Source organism: Barbus barbus, assembly GCF_936440315.1.
Source record: "Barbus barbus genome assembly, chromosome: 21".
NCBI lineage: Eukaryota > Metazoa > Chordata > Actinopteri > Cypriniformes > Cyprinidae > Barbus > Barbus barbus.
Window position 1 is genome coordinate 24970269 of NC_136749.1, and position 20102 is coordinate 24990370.

At 37.1% G+C, this 20102-nt stretch overlaps 2 protein-coding genes across 2 annotated transcripts; one reads left to right on the top strand and one right to left on the bottom strand.

Annotated features, from left to right (window-relative positions):
- The first annotated feature begins 9044 nt into the window (after positions 1–9044).
- Positions 9045–12678, top strand: LOC306887885 (serine/threonine-protein kinase pim-2-like). The gene is made up of 10 exons (XM_079445894.1): positions 9045–9453; positions 9925–10101; positions 10270–10446; positions 10602–10769; positions 10866–10960; positions 11080–11130; positions 11253–11628; positions 11704–11880; positions 12018–12106; positions 12219–12678. Exons 1-10 carry the CDS (start codon positions 9330–9332, stop codon positions 12228–12230), a joined length of 1446 nt encoding a protein of 481 aa, XP_079302020.1. The 5' UTR covers positions 9045–9329; the 3' UTR covers positions 12231–12678.
- A 3903-nt stretch (positions 12679–16581) lies between these two features.
- ankrd34a (ankyrin repeat domain 34A) lies at positions 16582–18156 on the bottom strand (the record flags this gene model as incomplete). Its single annotated transcript, XM_079445043.1, has 1 exon — positions 16582–18156. One exon carries the CDS (start codon positions 18154–18156, stop codon positions 16582–16584), a length of 1575 nt encoding a protein of 524 aa, XP_079301169.1.
- Between the last annotated feature and the right edge of the window lie 1946 nt (positions 18157–20102).

Here is a 20102-nt window from a genome sequence, read left to right on the forward strand (position 1 = left end):
ACATAACTGATGCCAAGCAGAGAATGCAATAATCCTTTCTATCTTTGTACTGCAACACCCCCTAGTGGTTGAGAAGTCCTCTGCATTCATTATCCTTTCATATAGGCTACAGTAGTTGGATAAAGGTCTGTTAACATAATGTCATATTACATTATTCTGTGTTTTTATCCCAACATTTAACTATTTAATTATATATTATTATAATTTAAATAAAGGCATTTAAGCTAGGCTCCCTGTATTGTATTTTAACAAGAAAACAATTACTGTGATCAGATTTTACATTGCTCTTGATGTTTCAAAATTGCATTTACATTATGATGTTGACTCACTTATTTATCACTTACCTATTTACTAATCATTTGTTGATTATTTATTCTGATACTGAAGCTGGGTAATCTAGTCCTGTCACTCCAAAAATCTTATAAGAAGTGGGAATTGAACCCACATCACCAGAAATCTCAACATCAGATGTTAAGTTTAACGCCTTAACCACTGGGCTTTTCTGATACTGTCGTAGAACAGCGATGCTCATGATCATTGCTTAATGTGCCATACTAACTTTTTTGAGTTGACCCTTTTAACTCAAAATGGCTCAACATCAGCAAGACTCTTCAAAAACTTTTAACATATAGAATGTTTGTTCCTATCCTATAAAATCCTATCTGTATAACCGGAATTCACCCTATGTTTACATGTGATGTTTAAGAATCATTCTCTTCATATTTTGTGGAGGTGGAGTCTTGTGAGCAGCACGACTTCTTCTTGCTAGGAAACAAACTGAAAAACGAAATGAAAATGTCTCAAGACAATCAATAATTATTCATTTCGCATCTTCACATACAACTAATCTGAATGGATTTTAAGGGGGCTGACAATTTGTTACACAGTGTAAGTATTCTGCACATTTATCATCAGTCTTTCTGTGTTTGTGGGTCAGATAAAGGCTGGAATTAGCAGCTAGTATTGCAAAATACCATTGCAAACTATTGCATATGAATCCTCTTTATTTGTTCAGTGTGTACTTAGTGTGGTTATTGCAGAAATATACTGAGTAGATGGTTGTTTTATAAAATCATCCAGATTGTATATGTCGTGACTGGCAGGTTCAAGTGAACATCTTCATTCCAAACTTTGTTTGGACCAGCAGAAAATAGTGACATCTCCTGTACCATTATCTTTAGGTTGTATTTTTAAGCTGCATTTAAAAAACCCTGAAATCTAAATCAGCTGTCTTTGCAAATACCGTTTGAGTAACTTGTGATGTGCCGTCTGAGAAACTCTTCCAGTAAATCCTGATTTTCAGCTGTGACAATGTGCACAGTGACATTTGGTTCCTCTTCCTCTTGGTTGACAGTAAAAACAAAAGCATGCTTTTAACTTCTGTAGGGTTAATAAATTGGAACTGATATTAGTATATTTGCTAATAATAACTATGCATAACCACTAATATCACTGATTATGCTTTGAGGCGACTGTCTTAACACTGTACCAACATCCTTTTTTAAAAGTGTTTAGTTGTCTGGAGTCTGACCTATTAGTAAATACCTAACTTCTTTCTGGAATTTTCCCAAGGTCTTTAAAAACTGGAGTTGTTGGGCCTCTTCTAAAGAAGAGCAACCTGGATAACTCAGCTTTGAACATCTATAGACTTATCACAATTGGCAATGTAATTGAGAAGGTTTACAGTTTAATCAAATGTGACCCTGGACCACAAAACCAATCATAAGGGTCAATTTTTCGAAATTGAGATTTATACATCATCTGAAAGCTTTCCATTGGTGTATGGTTTGTTAGAATAGGACAATATTTGGCTGAGATACAGCTATTTGAAAATCCGGAATCTGAGGGTGCAAAAAAAATCAACATATTGAGAAAATCGCCTTTAAATTTGTCCAAGTGAAGTTTTAATGCATATTACTAATCGAAAATTAAGTTTTGATATATTTACAGTATGAAATTTACAAAATATCTTCATGGAACATGATCTTTACTTAATGTCCTAATGATTTTTGGCATAAAAGAAAAATCAATCATGTTGACCCATACAATGTATTTTTGGCTATTGCTACAAATATACTCCAGCGACTTAAGACTGGTTTTGTGGTCCAGGTTCACAAATGACTATTTGGACAACTTCCAGTCTGGTTTCCAAACAAATTACAGCACAGAGATAGCACTGATTAGCATATTAAATAATATTCACCTAAAGGCTGATGATAGCGTTGGTATTGCAAGATCTCAGTGTTGCATTTGATACTTGTGACCACAATATGCTCCTTAACAGATTGGAACAGTGGGTGTAGGACTATCTGAGTCATTTTTCACATCGGTCTTACACATCTTGATGTTGAAAACGGCTCTATTATTTACTTACATTCTAAACTGAAGCTGATACGTCTAGTTCTATCACTGCAAAAGCATTGTGTCAGAAATGGGATTCGAACCCATGACCTCCTTTCTGAGACCAGATGTTCCAATGTTGGACGTCATTGTCAGTTAAGTCTGGCACCTTAACCACTCAGCCATCCTGACACAGCAGGTTAACAGTGATAAACCTGATCCTTACTTCCTTGTGCCATGCTAATAACAAATATTAAACAATTAATCCTTTTAAAATCTTTTGAGTTGACCCTTGTGACTCTAAAAGCCTTAAGATCAACAAGTGTAATATATAATAAGTATAATGCAATGTTTACTTCTTAAATCAGTGTGATGTTTAAGAATAATTCTCTTCATATTTTGTAGATGCAGGTCTTTCAGTCTGAGCTGAAAACAAAATGAAAATGACTCCTGAGACATATATCAATAATTATTCATAAGTAGCATATCTTCACATACTAAATAGATTTTATTTTGGAGGCTGAAAAATTATTACTTAGTGTAAGTATTCTGCTAATACTGTGTGTGTTTGTGGGTTAGGTAAGCAGTTAGAACTAAATACTGTTGCAAACTATCGTATATAAATCCTCTTTATGTGTTCAATGTGTGCTCACTGTGGTTATTGCAGAAATATGGTTGCATTGTAAGTTCATGCAGACCTTATGTGTTGTGACTGGCAGGGTCAAGTGAACATCTTCATTCCAAACTTTGTTTGGACCAGCAGGAAATTGTGACGTCTCCTTGAAAAAAAAAACACTAAATCTAAATCAGCAGTCACTGCCAACACTGTTTGCTTACCTTGTGATGTTTCCTCTGAACAACTCTTCCAGTAAATCCTGATTTTCTGCTGTGACAATGTGCACAGAACCCATGATAGTAAAGAGAAAAGCATGCTTTTAACTTCTCTAGGGTTAAAAAATTGGAACTGATATCAGAGTACATAAGTTTATCTGCGTTTTTAACTGAAAACATTAGGTTCTTACTGTTCCCATCACAACACATATTTCTTTCAGTGCATTTAAAGATGCCTAGACGTGATGATGTGACCAGCTTTCTGCAGCAGTCAGTGTCACCTTTTGACCAGCGAGTGGTGTCTAAATTCCTGAAGATCAGGCCAAAGATTCTGGGGGTAAAACAAACTGACCCACTTGAATTTTTCATTTTGATTTGAGGGGAAATGAGAAAACAGATACTGTCTTGTTTTATATCTTACAGGTTTTGGAAATATCAATAGGTATGATGATGTTAATCTTAACAATCTGGACTGGATTTTTATATCTCCTCTGGTCATGTTTAATTGTAAGTATTTAATGTCAACACCATAACAGCACTGTGCAATGAACCTATGCTGAATAATATTCATTATCTTCACTGCAGTCGATTTTAACTGGATATATGACGGTGTCAGCTGCATGTACACGTAACACATGTCGGGTTAGTCTGAATATCTAATAAAAAAGATTTAACTTTTTTTTTAGATTATAATGCATTACATTTTTCCCATTGTTCCCATTTCAGGTCAGAATCTCACAATTTCTAAACTGTTTCAATGCCATAGCAGCTGCTATCTCCATCCCATTTCACTGTCTTGAAAGTGATGTAAGTGTCTGTATAGATGTCCTGCTTTCATTCTTACAAAATTACTTACATTCTAACCAGACATTTTTACCAGACAAGGTGCTGTTTTAATTGTAGCCTATTTATTTAAGCTCCACACTAATCTGTACTTTATAACATTTATATCACTCATGTGCAGTTTCTGTCAGCTTCTTAAAGAGAAATATTAATAACTAATAATAAAATGTGTTTTAGGTTATAATGTCTAATGTCTGTGTACTCACTCAGGGTGTGACTCTAATTCTCTTGGTTTTCTGTGATGCTCTGGTCTTCATCATCTCTGTTATAGCTGCCTCGTCTTCCTGTGACTGCTGCAGGATGAAGGTAAATAGATTCAGTTCAAAGATCTTACTTAAAACTGAAAAAAAAAATACTTTTGTCATTATTTACTTACCCTCATGCCATTCCAAACCCCTATTTTTCTTTTGTGGAACACATAATAAAGATGAATGAGGACTGGCTCTTTCACTCTGCAAAATGACAAAAAAGCACCATAAATGTAGTCCATATGTCCATGCTTGCTATATATTGTAAGCCTTCTTAAGACGTAGCATAAAGCAAAGTCAGCCTTAGCTCACAAAGGCAGTCTGACATAAAAACAGTTACATTTAATGATTGTTTAATCCTTAAGAAGCAATTGATTCAACCAACAATGATATAAGAGGTTGTTTATTTCCAATTTAATTATATAACAAGTTAACCACAATTGATTTTATAATCATTTATTTCCAAATGTGGCAATGCAGAAATAAATGTATATAAGATTTACATATCAGCACTTTCATTCACACAGAAAGAGGCACTTTTTATTTCTCATTCTTATGATTATTTAGTTGCATTTTCGATAGAAGCAACCTCATTTGCCTTCAGTTGGTTAACTAACTGGCACTAGGTGTCACTGCATCCCCTTTAGATTTACATGCAACAATAAATGCAACACAATAATTATCTATTTTTTTAATGTTCTATTTTTGTTGTGTTCTCTGTCTCTTTCAAGTCAAGACATGTTGCAGTCAGTTACATAAACCAAGATGTGCCTTATATGACTGACAGCAGTACTGTGCTACCAGGCTCATTTGCACCTCCACCAAACTATGATCCGAGTCCTTTAGAGCCTCCACCAAAATACCATCCATATCCTACACATCCAGTGAACTACAACCCAAGTTCTTCAGCACCGCCACCGGTCTATGATCAAAGTCCTTCAGCACTTCAACCAAGTTATGATGCAGGTCTTTCTGAACCTCCACCAAGCTACAATCCATGTCCTTCTGCACCTTCAGTGAACTATTAAGAGGCCATTTCTAGCCTGTTGAAGAAATCAGTTGCATTTTTGCAACAGAGCATTTTTCAAGCTCCTTACTTTCTGGATATAATTTATAATTTCCAAAGACATACTCTTAAAACAATATGACAGTTTCATAATTTCAGCATTCATTTGTGTTACCCCATAAGCATCCTTTATAAGTTTCCTTTATATTGTTTTAAATTGAGTTTGAAATTCTGTTATAATCGACACGTCACAGAAACTAACATTAGAGATTATATTGTATTTCATATTTTTAATGTTAAACACATTACTATTTACTATAATTGTTAGATGTATGTGTAAATGTGTGTCAAAAAGAGTTTCTGCCAGCTCATTCAAGTGTTTGGCATTTTATGACATTTAATCAAAATTACAGATATGACCAGTGTTATAAAAAGAGAAATAATGCTGCATACTGTAGTAGGCTACCCTTTCCAAAAAAGTAGTATACTTCAAGTTTATTTTATTAAGTATACTTAAGTATATTTTAAGTATACTTTATGTAGTAAGTATACAAATATCAATGTACTAGTAGTATACTTGTAAGTGTACTATTTCAATACTCCTTGGGACTAAATTGGCCCACTTTCTAGTATATAAAAGTATACTTTTAATACCATATAACAATGAAAACACGGATTCTAGGAGCACAAGTACAGCTCAAGTATATTTAGATTTTTTCCTAAGTATGTCAAGTATACTTAAATGTCACTTTAAGTACATTTTTGAGAAGTACATAAAGCCCATTTCTGAGAAGTACATAACAAGTTGACCAAAAGTACACTTTACACATTTTTAGTTTAAAAGAAGTATAGCACACTCGAATAAATGTCTTTTTCGTAAGGGAACACATCCCAGATGTTTCAGAAACACTCATCCATCCATTTTCCAAACCTCTTGTTGAGTCACAGGGATGCTGGAAATGCTCTATGTCTCACGGAAAACAGTAAAGTGCTGTGAGGTTCAGGTAACACCAGTCTTAAACATTTCAAATGTAGCCCACGGATTGATCTGGAGTCTCTCCTGGCTTTTAGCACGTAAATCATATTGAACCCAGTTGTTTTTTACAGATAGGCAACATGAAATATTGAAGTTTGGAATGGCTGTGTTTACAAATGTTTATTAAATTGACACTGTATTTTTGATACACTTCGAGCATTCGGAAACAAAGCATCTTTCCAACTGTTGGAATGTTGTAAATACTCGCAGTTCACTTGTCCTGCATGTCATGATGTGAGAGAAACCACGGCATCAGGGGGAGTTTCGTAAACGCTACCTTCACCCACGGACGGATGAAGGAGGCCTTCTTGCTGTAAGGCGACAGAGCTAATGATCACTTTCTGCCACCAATAGCAGCAGAAACAATTACTAATACAACCTTAGTTTAGACCTTTAGATCTTATGCATTGTGACTGGCAGATCAAACAAACATGGTCTTTCCAAGCTTTGTATTAGAAAACAGTGTCGTTTGTCCCCCCATTACAATTAAATACATAGAGAGAGAGAGAAAGAGAAAGATTTCCATGTAGGACCTGAGCAAGATATATCAAGTAAATGCAGATTTTCAGCTCCAGTGTAAACAGTGACAGTTGGTTTGATTTCTCTGTGGCTGACAGTAAAGAGAAAAGAATGTTAATAACGGCTGAAAGATTAAAGGATAAAATAGGCATATTTGTAAAGTGCTTAGTAGTTAAGTAAATGAAATCTAACTAAATTCCCATCCCAATCCCAACAAATATTTCTCTCAGTGCATAAAGATGTCTAAACATGATCATGTGACCAGCTCTCTTCAGCAGACAGCATCACCATTTGACCAGTATGTGGTGTCTAAATTCCTGAAGATCAGACCACAGGTCCTCGGGGTAAAGCAAACTGTTCCACTTCTAATTTCTTTCTGATAATATTAATTTTGGGGTAATGAGGAAACATTCACCGTCTTGTTTTATGTTTTACAGGGCTTGAACGCTGAATAAATAAGCTTTCCATTGATTTCCATTGACAACTATTTGAAAAACTGGAATCTGAGGGTGCAAAAAAATCTGAATATTGAGAAAATCGCCTTTAAAGTTGTCCAAATGAAGTCCTTAGCCATGCATATTACTAATCACAAATTAAGTTTTGATACATTTATGGTAAGAAATTTACAAAATATCTTCATGGAACATGATCTTTACTTAATATCCTATTTTTAGCATTAAAAAAAATCTATAATTTTGACCCATACAATGTATTTTTTGGCTATTGTACAAATATACCCCAGCGACTTAAGACTGATTTTGTGGTCCGGGGTCACATATTAATCATCATAGAAAAATTCACACAAAAAATAATTTTTTTTTTTTATAAATAAATAAAGGAACATATTTCTGCATATTGTATATAGGCCCAGAATAGTGTGAAGTTTCAGAAACTTTCAGCATGAATTTTTCTTATAGGTGGAGTCTCATACTCTGTAGCTAAACTACAACTGAAAAAGAAAGAGAAAATAAAAATGACAAGACCTAAGACAAGAGCAACATCAAGTTAAATCAGTCTGTTATTATTTTGCTCATATTATAGTACATATTATAGTACTGATCTGAATGGACAGGAAGCTGAGATGAAGATTATTGGACATTTTGTGGGATAATATATCAAGCTTCATTTAAAAAGAGGCTTAGTTTCTATCAATAGTTTCTATCAATTTAACAAATCCTTGCTGAATAAAAACTCATTTCTTAAAAAAAAAAAAAAACTGACCGCAAGCTTGAACGGTAGTGCATATTGTTACAAAAGCAATATTTTAAATAAATGCTGTTCTTATTTTTCTTACTTTTTACCTATATTTTTTTTTCTCTTTTTTTCACATTTGAGCCCATGTTCCTGAGGAACTCTCTGCATGTCCCTGTTCAGGTGCCACGGAACACGTGCTATTTTACGGATAAAAAATAAAAGAGTAATAAAATATAAGGTAAGGTAGTAGATAAGTGTAGAATAGCACTGTGTGTTTGTGCATCAATCCGAGTGTAAACGGTGAGAGATGTGTCCTACCCCTAAGTCTAAATACATTTAGGAAAAACAGCATTTAAATTATAATTTTGCTACAGTTTTTGCATGGACATGTTAAACATATCTAATCAATCTGGTAATGCATTTTCTTTTTAATTTTGCAACTTATAAAGCTTTAAAATGTTTTTAATTTGCATATCTAGTGTAGAAAATGCCAAATTTAAATTATATAATTGAATTTTCATTTTGTACTAAATGTTGCACATATGGAATGGGAAAATATAAATTTAAATACAGAACTACATTGCCATTTTACATATTGCATTGCCATTTTACATATTACATTTCAAAATGAATTTAGCTACACATATGCTTCCATAAGGAAAACATTTAATAAAATAAGAATGTGCAGGTGTGTGCCGTATCCATGCACTCTAGCAGAGGGCGTCTTTCCTTCTCCGACTGTTTATGAAAAATGCCCAGGGTCTGGAATGATCTGCTTGATTTCATTAGACACGGTAAAGCAGAAGCAGGCATCTACCATTCATTATTTACTATATATAAATATACATATATGTATATATATATATATATATATATATATATATATAAACTAACAATAATAATAATAATACATTTACAAAAATAATTCATGCGACATTAAAATTATTAAAAAATATATGTATTCGTTTTATAAAAAGGATGTTATTATTCAAAAAGAACACGTCATTCCAGCTGTGCATCTCTGTCCGAGACCGCCGTGACGTCACGAAAGAATTAGAACGTGTGACGTGTCAGTATTTAAAGGCTTGGAACACCAGCTCAGTTTGTTGGTTGAAGTTTCGGAGTAGTCTGTTTTCAGAGTGCATGTTTAACTGGGTTATCATAGTACTGTTTTGACGACTAAGGAAAGCGTTGAAAGTGGAGCGTGCACACGAACTCCAACCCTGTGGTGTGCCGCTCAAATTCCCGTCCATCCCGGCGGAAACCCCTCCCCATCGACTCGATGAGACGCCTGCTGGGGCTGATGTGATGGATGGAGGGAGAAATGAGGCAGGGAGACCTTCTTCACTTTTTCAGCCAAAGAGGAACATACAGCGTGGTTAAAGCAGAGAAAGTGAACCAGAGTGAGGCGGGATCGTTTCTGACTCTTACTGATGGTAAAAACACATGAGTTTGGATTAAAGGGAAATTCTATGGGGAAACTTCTGTTGTTCTCGTGTACAACAACAACAAAAAAATCAATGGCCCAGATACTGCTGACATTATCACACCAAACATTTTAGAGTGACAGTTTAAAGATCACAAATTTTTAGCCTGTTACAGTTAGGCTAACTAAAACCATAAAAATAATGTTCGTTACTTTGAATTATAGAAACGTAAGCTGAAATTAAATCAAATATTTTAAAACAGTAAAATCATTTAAACTAGTTGTCAATTTTCATTTAGTTTAACTTTGTGTGCTAAAATAACTCCAACTAAATCTGAAATATAAATGAATATTAACTATGTAAAAACAAAACAATAACTAATAAAAATGACAAAAACACAACTAATAAAGCCTTAAATTTAAAATGAAACCTAAAAAATAGTAAAATGGTACATTTTTGTTATTAATATTCACTCTTTAGATCAGACTTCTCTACAACACATCCCTATTGTAGAGATCCATGATCATCAAGAAGCTCCAGCCTCTGAAGTCCTTCCTGCTGTAAAAGAACAGCTGGACCAGGATGTCCTCCAACATCAGGACGTCCACACTCCAGTTAGTTTGACAGAAGAGGACAAAGTGCAAGAGCTGGACAAGGGTACATTTACTGCCATAATCCAATCCTCATTTTCCCAGTAAAAAAAAAACTTTATTTGGAGATGTTTATTTATTTATTATTTTTTTGCTCAAAAGTGAACTTGAATATAAATTACTGTAATTTAAGTATGCAATATTTTATTCATATTATTGGTATTCCTCACTTTAGATCAGACTTCTCTACAACACGTACTTATTGTAGAGATCTATGGTCTTCATGAAGCTCCAGCCTCTGAAGTCCTCCCTGCTGTAGAGGAACAGCTGGACCAGGATGTCCTCCAACATCAGGACATCCACACTCCAATTAGTTCTTCTGAATTTGACAATATGGAAGAGCTGGACAAAGGTATGTTTACTGCCATAATCTAAAACAATACACACATTCTCACATTCCCATTTTTCAAACGTTCCCCTGAAGAACCATTCTAATTTGAGTATACAGTATTTAATTCCGATTATTTATCTGATTTGATTTGATGTTATTTGTGTTCTGCTCTTTAGATCAGACTTCTCTACAGCAAATTGTAGAGATTCATGATCTTGGAGAAGCTCCGGTCTCTGAAGTCCTCCCTGCTCCTGAGGAACAGCTGGAGCAGGACGTCCTCCAACCTCAGGACATCCATGCTCCAGTGAGCTCCACTGAAGATGAAGCGGAGGAGCCAGACAACAGTAAGAATAATAAATATACGATAATTAGCAACTAAAATGTAATTACAAATTATAAAATGCATTAAAAAAATCGTGCTCAACCATTTGTTTTAATAGGCCACATTTTCTGGCGATATGAATTCGGCCACAAGCTGGGTGAAGGAGGCTACGGCTGTGTGCATGCAGGAACTCGATGCAAGGATGGCCTGAAGGTTTCATTTGTTTACTTACTCCTTTTTGACTTACAAAACTTTCCATACCTGTTCAGTATTCATGACTGGACTGATCTCTGTGCACATGATAACTGTTAGTTCTTTGTTTTGTTGATCAGGTGGCTGTGAAAATTGCTGACAAGACACCAAATACGCCATATATCAGAGTTGTAAGTAGCCTGCGCTCTTTATATTATTGCTTCTCAGTCACTGTTTCCCATTTTTAACATCTTATATTTATGTTGATCTGAGAAAGCACCTCCATCTAAGCATCATATATTCTTTCTTTTAGCCTATTCATCCCAGACTCCTCCCCTTAGAGATCGGCCTGACACTCATGGCCAATAAGGGCCCCAGCGTCCCACAAATAATCAAACTCCTGGACTGGCAGGACAACCCGGACCACTACGTCATGGTCTTGGAACGGCCCATGCCCTGCATGAGCATGTTTAATTTAGTGAAGCTCCGACAAAGGCTCGATGAGAAGATGGCAAGGCATGTTATGTGGCAGGTCATTCATGCCGCTAACATTTGCTGTGAGCGTGGCGTCTTCCACCGAGATATCAAATTGGAGAACCTCCTAGTGAACCCGGACACGTGGGAGGTCAAGTTGATGGACTTCGGGTGTGGCACGCTCTTGAAGGACTCCGCCTACATGGCCTTCAATGGTATGTTTGATGATTTGCTAGCGGTTGTTTAACTCACCGAAACACATCCTGCTGTAGAAAATCTCTTCCCTTCAGGCACAGATATGTTCTGTCCACCGGAGTTTGATGTTGACAGCAAATACCACGCGAAGCCGGCGACAGTTTGGTCATTGGGGATGCTGCTGTTCGTGATGGTATGCGGGTATTATCCAGACAAGAAAGACCTACACAGGATCAGTAAGAATGACTGGTCTGGCCCTGACCTGTCACAAGGTAAGATCTTCATCAAAGAACAAAGTTGGACAGATTGAATTCTAAATATGAAAGTATACCATTTGAAACCTAAATATAAAAGGTGTAACTTACTGTATTACGTAATAATCAGACATCTCTCTCATCTTTTTGCACAGAATGCTTCCAGATGATCCACGATTGTCTGCGGCCTGATCCGCAGCGGAGACTCATCCTGGAGAAGATGCAGCTCCATGACTGGTTTATGGTACTAAGATTAGAGTCTATGATTTGCTAAATGTTTGTTCATATAATCAGTCAAATTTACTGTAAATGTAATATATTTATATAAATAACACTGATTTATGTTGTTGTTTCAGGTCGTGGAGTAAGACATGGAGAGCAATAAAAACAACTCCCTGTCACGGCCACTCTGTTGTTTTCTGTCTTCGCTCGGCTTTGCGTCTGGCAGGCTGACATGAGTGGCCTTTCCATTCCTCCACTTTGGCCTTGGCATCTTGTGTCCTGATAGAACCTAGCATCTTAAATATTATTTATATTTATAATTTGTTCTAGATATTTGTGTTAAATATTAGGATATTTGTATTTGTATTAAGATATTTAAAAGGAATGTGTATTGTGTAATTGTAATTTTTGTTTAAGTATAATAGTAGTATAATAATAGAATAACTATAATGTTAAGAAAATGTATTAAGATAAAGATATTTATATTTGTATTAAGATATTTATGCACTGTTATATTAGCAGAGAGACTGTAAATTGAACTGCTGTAATCAGTCTCTCTCTCTCTATAAATATTAAAAAATAGTCTCCGAGTCACCACTTTACACTCATCCATGACACAAAATTTTAGTGTGGAGTGTACACAAATATTCCGAAAAGCCAAAATTACAAAAATTATGTTCACATCACACAAAAACACATCCCATGTTAGCTTGACAGAATTTTTGATATAACTGTAGTAAGTACTAACTATAAGATTTATAAAGCACATTTGGCCTAGTGTGTATATGTTCATTTGACAACACATTGAGCAATAGCATACAATTTAACAGTTGACTGAACATGTAGCCTAGTTATGTAGTCATTTCTGTACTCAAAATTAATACTTTTACATATAGAAACAACATTATGATGACCAGATTTGCAGTGTTATGCTGTGTCAATTCAAATACCAAAATGAATATCTCTCCCAAGAGAAAAATTCACCGTCATAGCCTACTGAGCACCGACTCTCCAAAGTTTTGCTTTAGCATTTAGCACAATTTAGCATTGTTTTTCTTTCCTGTCCACAACCCTTTTAGAACAAACCTTAAAACATACCAGTTGAGAACCGCTGGTATAAAATAAATTGGTGAGTCAGTCATGCATTTATTCAGTGCATGTTAAAAGATCTTGAAGAAAATTATCGCCTCAGAAAAATAGCACAACAGCATTTTGTTTGAAATAATTTAATACTTTTTAAAATTATTTGGTTTACTACATTTGACCTGTGTGTCACACTAAACATACAAAATAACAAGAAATATTTAATCCATAATCCATTAAATGATGCATTGTTAGTGTAACTGTGACCCTTCTATTATGTGAATGGAGAACAGAACACCCCCGGAGTACGGCTCAAACTACCCAACGACAGTGTAGCACAGACGGAGGTCCATTGTGTACAGCACCTAAAACACCCTTTACACTATTAACATCTTTTCAGGTACACTTGAACACAATTTCAACTAATTTAAATGGATGTTTTTGTACAGCAGGTCAGAAATATTGGAGATACTTAGATACAAACATATTTAGAAACAAATCAAACTCCTGGTTATCTCGCTTGTGTGAAACGAAAAGAGGAGAATCACTAAAATCAATGAATACACAGCAAAGTGCCAAGATTCTCCTAATCGCATCAGGATGACAAAGGGCTAGGCAGTGGCGGAGCCAGGATATTTTCATAGGGGTGCCCCGGGAGGGGCCAGCAACCAGCAACCATTATTTCAATATAAAAATGTGGTTGACTATAAAGTACTATCCTATTTTAGTGCCTAAAACACAGCTGAATACAATTAATTTCTACTTTAATTGTAACTGTGATATTTGTGAATTATTATATCAAGTAATACTGAGTGATTATGACAGTTTTTGTATTATTCCTCACCTCCAGGTATTTTAATAAAGGGGCTCACTATAGCTTTATTGCTCTGTCAGTTTGGCTCTGGTTCTCAAAACCCCCCAAAACTTGTTCTCTAACATTACATACTCAAGGATGAGACATGCAGTTAATAATAAGAATGTGAAAAAGGCTGAAAAACAACAGCAAATAAATGCCAGAATGTAAAATGAGTTATTTTAGGCATTTAAATGGTTTCATTTTCGTTTGTACTTTTAAAATTAATGAAAAAATAGCGCATATTTTCTAGTATAAGTGCACTGTGCTCACATTTACTTGCACATTAACTTACAAATTAAAATACATATCAGCTTGCACCTTATTGTGATCTGGAATTGCATGGTAGCCTATATTTTAGTATGCATTTGAGAGACGGTCTGAAATGTAATGCATACATACATGCATGCACAGTTTGCAGCTTTAATCGCCTTTTTTGGTAATTTCATCACTTAACTGACGACAGTTCTGCGTCTCAATAAATGCATTTCTTGTCAAGAAAAAGGGGACAAAAACTGCTGCAGTTTTGAGCAGGGTGGACAAGCTTAGATCAGTGGTGGCCACAGCCTGGCTCCGCCCCTGGGGCTAGGTAATCAGAGATCTGGATTTCAGTCCGTCGGTTTAACAGGCAAAGGTTGGGTTTTATCGCAGTCGTTGAAGATTGCTATAGCCATTGAACTCCAGCTGCTCATATATTATTTCCTACAAACATCCTGGAACACAAAAGCTACCGTCAAAGTGAAATTGCACAACCAACAAACTGTATTAAACATTAAAATTCATTTCAATAAAAATAAAAAACAACAAGAATAAAACCCTACAGGCATAAAAAAATATTCCTCTTTTTGTTTTCATGATACATTTCAAGTACACCAAGTTTAATTCACATCAATTTTAGAACATCTCAAAGCAGAAGCACTAAATTCACTCACATCATAAGCTTGAGTTGAACTATGTGTTTGACATGGACACACTGTGCACTGCAGCTCTTTAGGGAAATTCATTCTCATGTATTTTGTGCAGAGATTCCTCTTCTGAATGTAAACTGAGCTCCCAGCTCGTCTTGAACTATTTACTGCAGCATGTTACCACAGACACACGTCCAAGTGATTGTTCACATTCACAATAATAATATGAAATCAGTGCCAAGGCAGCACAGAATATTGCACGTTCAAACGCTTGAGACACAATTGTACTCTGTACAGTATGTACACAATATCTGTGCTCTGTGTCTCCAGAGGGAGTGTGCGTTAGGCAAGGGGTTTCTCTCTCCCCTTCCACTGAGTCGGGTCAGGGTGGATCTGTGTGGTTTTGGATGGACTTTGTAGAGTTTCTTTGGGATTTTGAGTTTCAAGAATTGCACTTCACTTATTTTGTGTCACTTATAAGAGTTTAGGAAAGATAAACGACCCATCCAAAAGCCCTGAAACACGCAGTATGTTTAACTGGTACCATTTTGTTTTTAGTTATATAGCTTTTTTAATACTTTTATGTTAATCGATTCCTTTAATATTTTATTGCACTTTCATAATGCAATAAAATGTTCTTCAGAAATGTGTTCATCATCTAACACTATCATTTGTTTCAGGAATATTTAGCAGTTAGCCATCTCCAATACTCTCTAGTGTACATCCTGTGGAAAAAATCAGGTTGCCATTGCCAAATTCAAGGACTCGAAGACTACAATTCTTAACCTTCAGTGCAAAACAAACACGCAGAAATAAATATTGCATTAAAAAGACTTGAGCACTATTATTTACAAGTAAATGATAATCTTTAAATTCAATTTTAATAAAACTACTTGAATCAGTTTAGGCTGTAATGGCTGAAGAAATTAATTTTAGTTTTGAACTTTTGAACATTTTTTTCCGGAATATTAAGAGAATTTACCCAATTATTCCACAGGATCATCACAGAAAAAAAAAATTGCAAAAATTGTACCTTTAGGGCTACAACAGCTTGTACCCTTATTGAGTCATCTTGGTGCCTTATTTGCCCCCCACCCCAAAAAAACACATAGTAGTACCTTAAGGGTGCATACGTATTACTATTCTAAGGTACAAATATGCAACTTTTAGGGGTAGATGAAGTACAGATTTGTCCTTTTAAGGGTAGTGCCCCATCAAAAACTAGCTGTGCTCCTAAAGGTACAATTTGGGCATATTTGTTTTCTGACAGTGCACAACATTAAGAAGGCTGATAGCCATAACAGCGCTAATACTTAGAGAAACCTGTAGAATACAAAATCTGTGAGGTTTCATCTGAGGGTTGCAGAAATTTAAAACACCAACAGCACTTCCACTGAGACTAATGGAACAATCCCAAATAACATTAGAATGGTCTCCAAATTTGGAAAAACTTCACTTTCCAAATTTTCACTTTCATTGTCTGGATTTGAAGATGGTTTTGTCTCCACAATGCATATTTTTGATGTATGTACTAAGTTCTAAAGGAGCTGATCTGGACCAGAGCAAGTTTGCCTCAAAGATGATGTAGATGAACCTGGTAATTAAAACTCTCGGCCAGCACCGACTCTCTCTCGTTCTACTTCTCTCTTGCTCTCAATCTCCATTCATCTCCATCACCTTTTCTGTGAGGATTTCCCGGAAGGTCGAAAGCTGCTTCATCTGCTCTGTCTGCATCGAGTGTCGCCTCATCAGTTTCTTCTTCATCTTGAAATCTGGTCCACGCTTTGGTGACGATGGCGCGACCGGCAGCAGGATCTTGCTCCCTGAGTGAACGGGAGAAGTGGGCTTTCCGTTGGCTCGGATATCAGGAATGGGTCGCTGAGGGTTGACGTTAAGAGGAGGAAGGAACCCAGGTCTTGTGTGGGAGATGTGGTCCAAAAGGAGAGTGCCTGATCCCCGCCGTTCCAACAGTCCTGTTGGACGCCGCCGCATTGTCATAGGAGACACCGAGTTGGGAATACTCTCCAGAGACTCTCGAGAAGAGCTGGTGAGCAGCGACAAGGGAGAGGCATTGTACTTGCGGCGCTCCACTGAGACACGTCCAGAATCCGGAGATCCAGGGATGGAGGCAGGGCACAGGTGGGTGTCCGACTCGTAGTGCTCCATGCGGGTGAGTTTGGGGTGTGGTAAACCACGGATTCCCGTCGGTGCCTGAGCCACACTGTCCTGAGTCTCAGGGGCCGTGTTTCGACGATACAGTGACTGGTGCTGGTGGACTTTATCCGCCCAGGAAGAGCCACACAGTGCTGCACAGTCTTCAGAACAGGACCGGTCCATCAGCTTTGGAGAGGATGGGTCATGGGTCTCTATACTGTGCCTTCGGGACAGGAGAGGTCTGCCTGGACCAGAAACAGTCATCCCATTCATCTCCGAGACCAACTTGTCCTCCTCTGCTAAATCGCCCTCTATCCGCTCCGCTCTCTCAGCAAGTACTGAAGGAGCCACCAGACCCCATGGCTCAGAGTTCAGTCTTTTCAGAAGCTTACGGGGCGGTGGTCTCCTCTCCCCTTGTGGTCTGCTGGAGGGTAGTGGGAGTGCTGAAGTCACGGCAAAGCTGAAGATACCTTCCTCCTCCTCACCAGGGGCAGAGCCAGAGGTATGGATCTCTACCTCAGATGGAGACATGCAAGTAGGGGAAAGCTTGTCCACTATACCCGGAGATGGTGGGGAGTTCAGGTATTGTTTGGTCTTTTTAGTGCCAGAGGGAGATGTATCGGTGGTGATGATGATGACCTCTTTACCTTTGGCTTTGCAGGCATCCAGAAGGACCTGGAGAGTTTCCCTGTCACCCTTATTGATGGCATGTACGAGTGCAGAGGCCCCGGAATAGTCTTTCAAGCTGGGATCAGCGCCGTTTTCCAGCAGCAGCAACACCACCTCTTTGCCTGCCAGTTCTGCACACGCATGCATCAGGGCGGTCCGACCTGATTTGTCAGGGATGTTTGGGTCTGCTCCCTTCTCAAGCAGGTACCTCACCATTCTCTGCCGGGTCTGCGGATCATCGTATCCCGACAGACAAGCCGCTATGACCGGCGTCTCCCCTCGCTCATTCCCTTCATTTATATAGGCTCCGCCTTCCAGGAGGAGGCGAGCGAGGCGGAGCTTGCCCTGGAACACTGCTTTCAGCAGGGCATTGCCCTCAGTGTGCAAGGCCCCTCCATCACCCATGATGTCTTGCTCTCCACCTCTAGAATCCCAGAATCCCCCACCCCTCTCCTCCTCCGGCCTCAGCAATGTCGGGACATCCCAGCTCAGATTCTGGTGAACCTGGAATGAAAACAAATAAAAGTGTTTTATCATAGGGGTTGTTTTACATTTGAATATTGCAAAAGAACACTTCCAACTCCAAAATCACAGACACTGATCTGACACCAAGGTTCCACATTCAGAACTGAAGAACCGGCTTCTTTTCAGTTAAGGCCGGGACACACCAAGCCGACGGTCGGGCTAGTTTGTTTGGTGTGTTCCACTCGTTGGCTCTCGTCGATTCAACATGTTAAATCAGCGTCGAGGCCATCGGCGAGAGTTCTCTGATTGGATGTTCAGTTTAGCAAACGAGTCAGCGCCCGAGAATTACAGCGAAAGTGATGAAAATGAGCAGGTAAATGAACATGGTACAGACAGAAGGCTGTTTACATGTTGCGTGATCTTTCCCAATCATTCTAATATGCGAATGTTCTTATATAAAAATGAGTGCTTAAAATGATTAAACTTATCAACATTACTAATATTCAAAATGGCAAGCAAGCGCTAATTTGCTATCTATCTATCTATCTATCTATCTATCTATCTATCTATCTATCTATCTATCTATCTATCTATCTATCTATCTATCTATCTATCTATCCATCCATCCATCCATCCATCCATCCATCCATCCTTTTAAATGAGGCTTTGTGAAGCTGGCATTTAAAGATTGACAACCTTTGCTTTTCTAGCTAACTGTTGCAGCTATATGAATTTCTCTCAATTTCAACTGTTTTTAATTTTAAATCTTTACATTCAAATTAGGGGTGTCTAATCAAATTCAAAATAAAAGTTTATGTTTACATATTATTGTATGTGTGTGTGTACGGTGTATGTTTATACTGTATGTATATATATTTATATTTAAGAAATATTTGCATGTATATATTCCTATTTATATATGATTTATTCCTATAAATATATATTGCATATATTTCTTAAATATAAATGTATGTGTGTGTATTTATGTATACATATACAGTAAATATACACAGTATATGTAAACATAAACTTTTATTTTGGATTCTATTAATCGCAATTAATCGATTTGACCGCCCTAATTCAAATGCAAATGACTTTCTCTATACAGTTCTCAGATCAATCAAACAAAGTCTGAAATCTAAAATCACATTATTTTAATCAGACTCAATCCACAGCACTCAAAATTCTCTAGTTTCTCAATATTGTCTCACTAGTTACTCCCAATGCATTAACTAAAGTTAATGTATACAGCCTTATGGTAAAGTGTTGCTGTCTTACTCAGTTGTGTTCTGAACACTGTGTCCTGTGGGCTGACATTTTGCACAACCCTGTACTCTTTAACACAGTCTTCTCTCCATCATCTCTGTAATGACAGCAGGAGAGGGATCATAATGACAGTCCAGTAAAGAAAAGAAAATGGAATTCCTGAGTGGTGCAAAGAGCATAAAGACATGTGACAAGCTCAGTCAGCACTGCACACATACAAATGATTTATGACAAGCATTCATCTTACACACAGATACCAGGAATTTACTAACACAAAAATTATGTTGTTTGAAATTATGTTTCTTTTGGTATCTGATGTATTGCGAGGTATGCCAAATAAACCATATTTCCAATGTTTAACAGTTGTTCTTGACAGTACAGGATGTTTTTGGCCTGAAAAAAATTTGTGTGAGCTGGTGATAGTGTAAAGATGATCCTACTTTTAAGACCAATAAAAAACTTTATACCTAAAATATCCCATGCTTTCAGATGCACATTCACCCTCGATCAGAAACCTTCCCATCGTGCTATGTCTGAGCTTCATGGAACGTGAGCCATCAGATCATTGCACTAACTATCTTGGTAAGATGATTAGAGCAATCGACAGTGTGTGTGGCAGT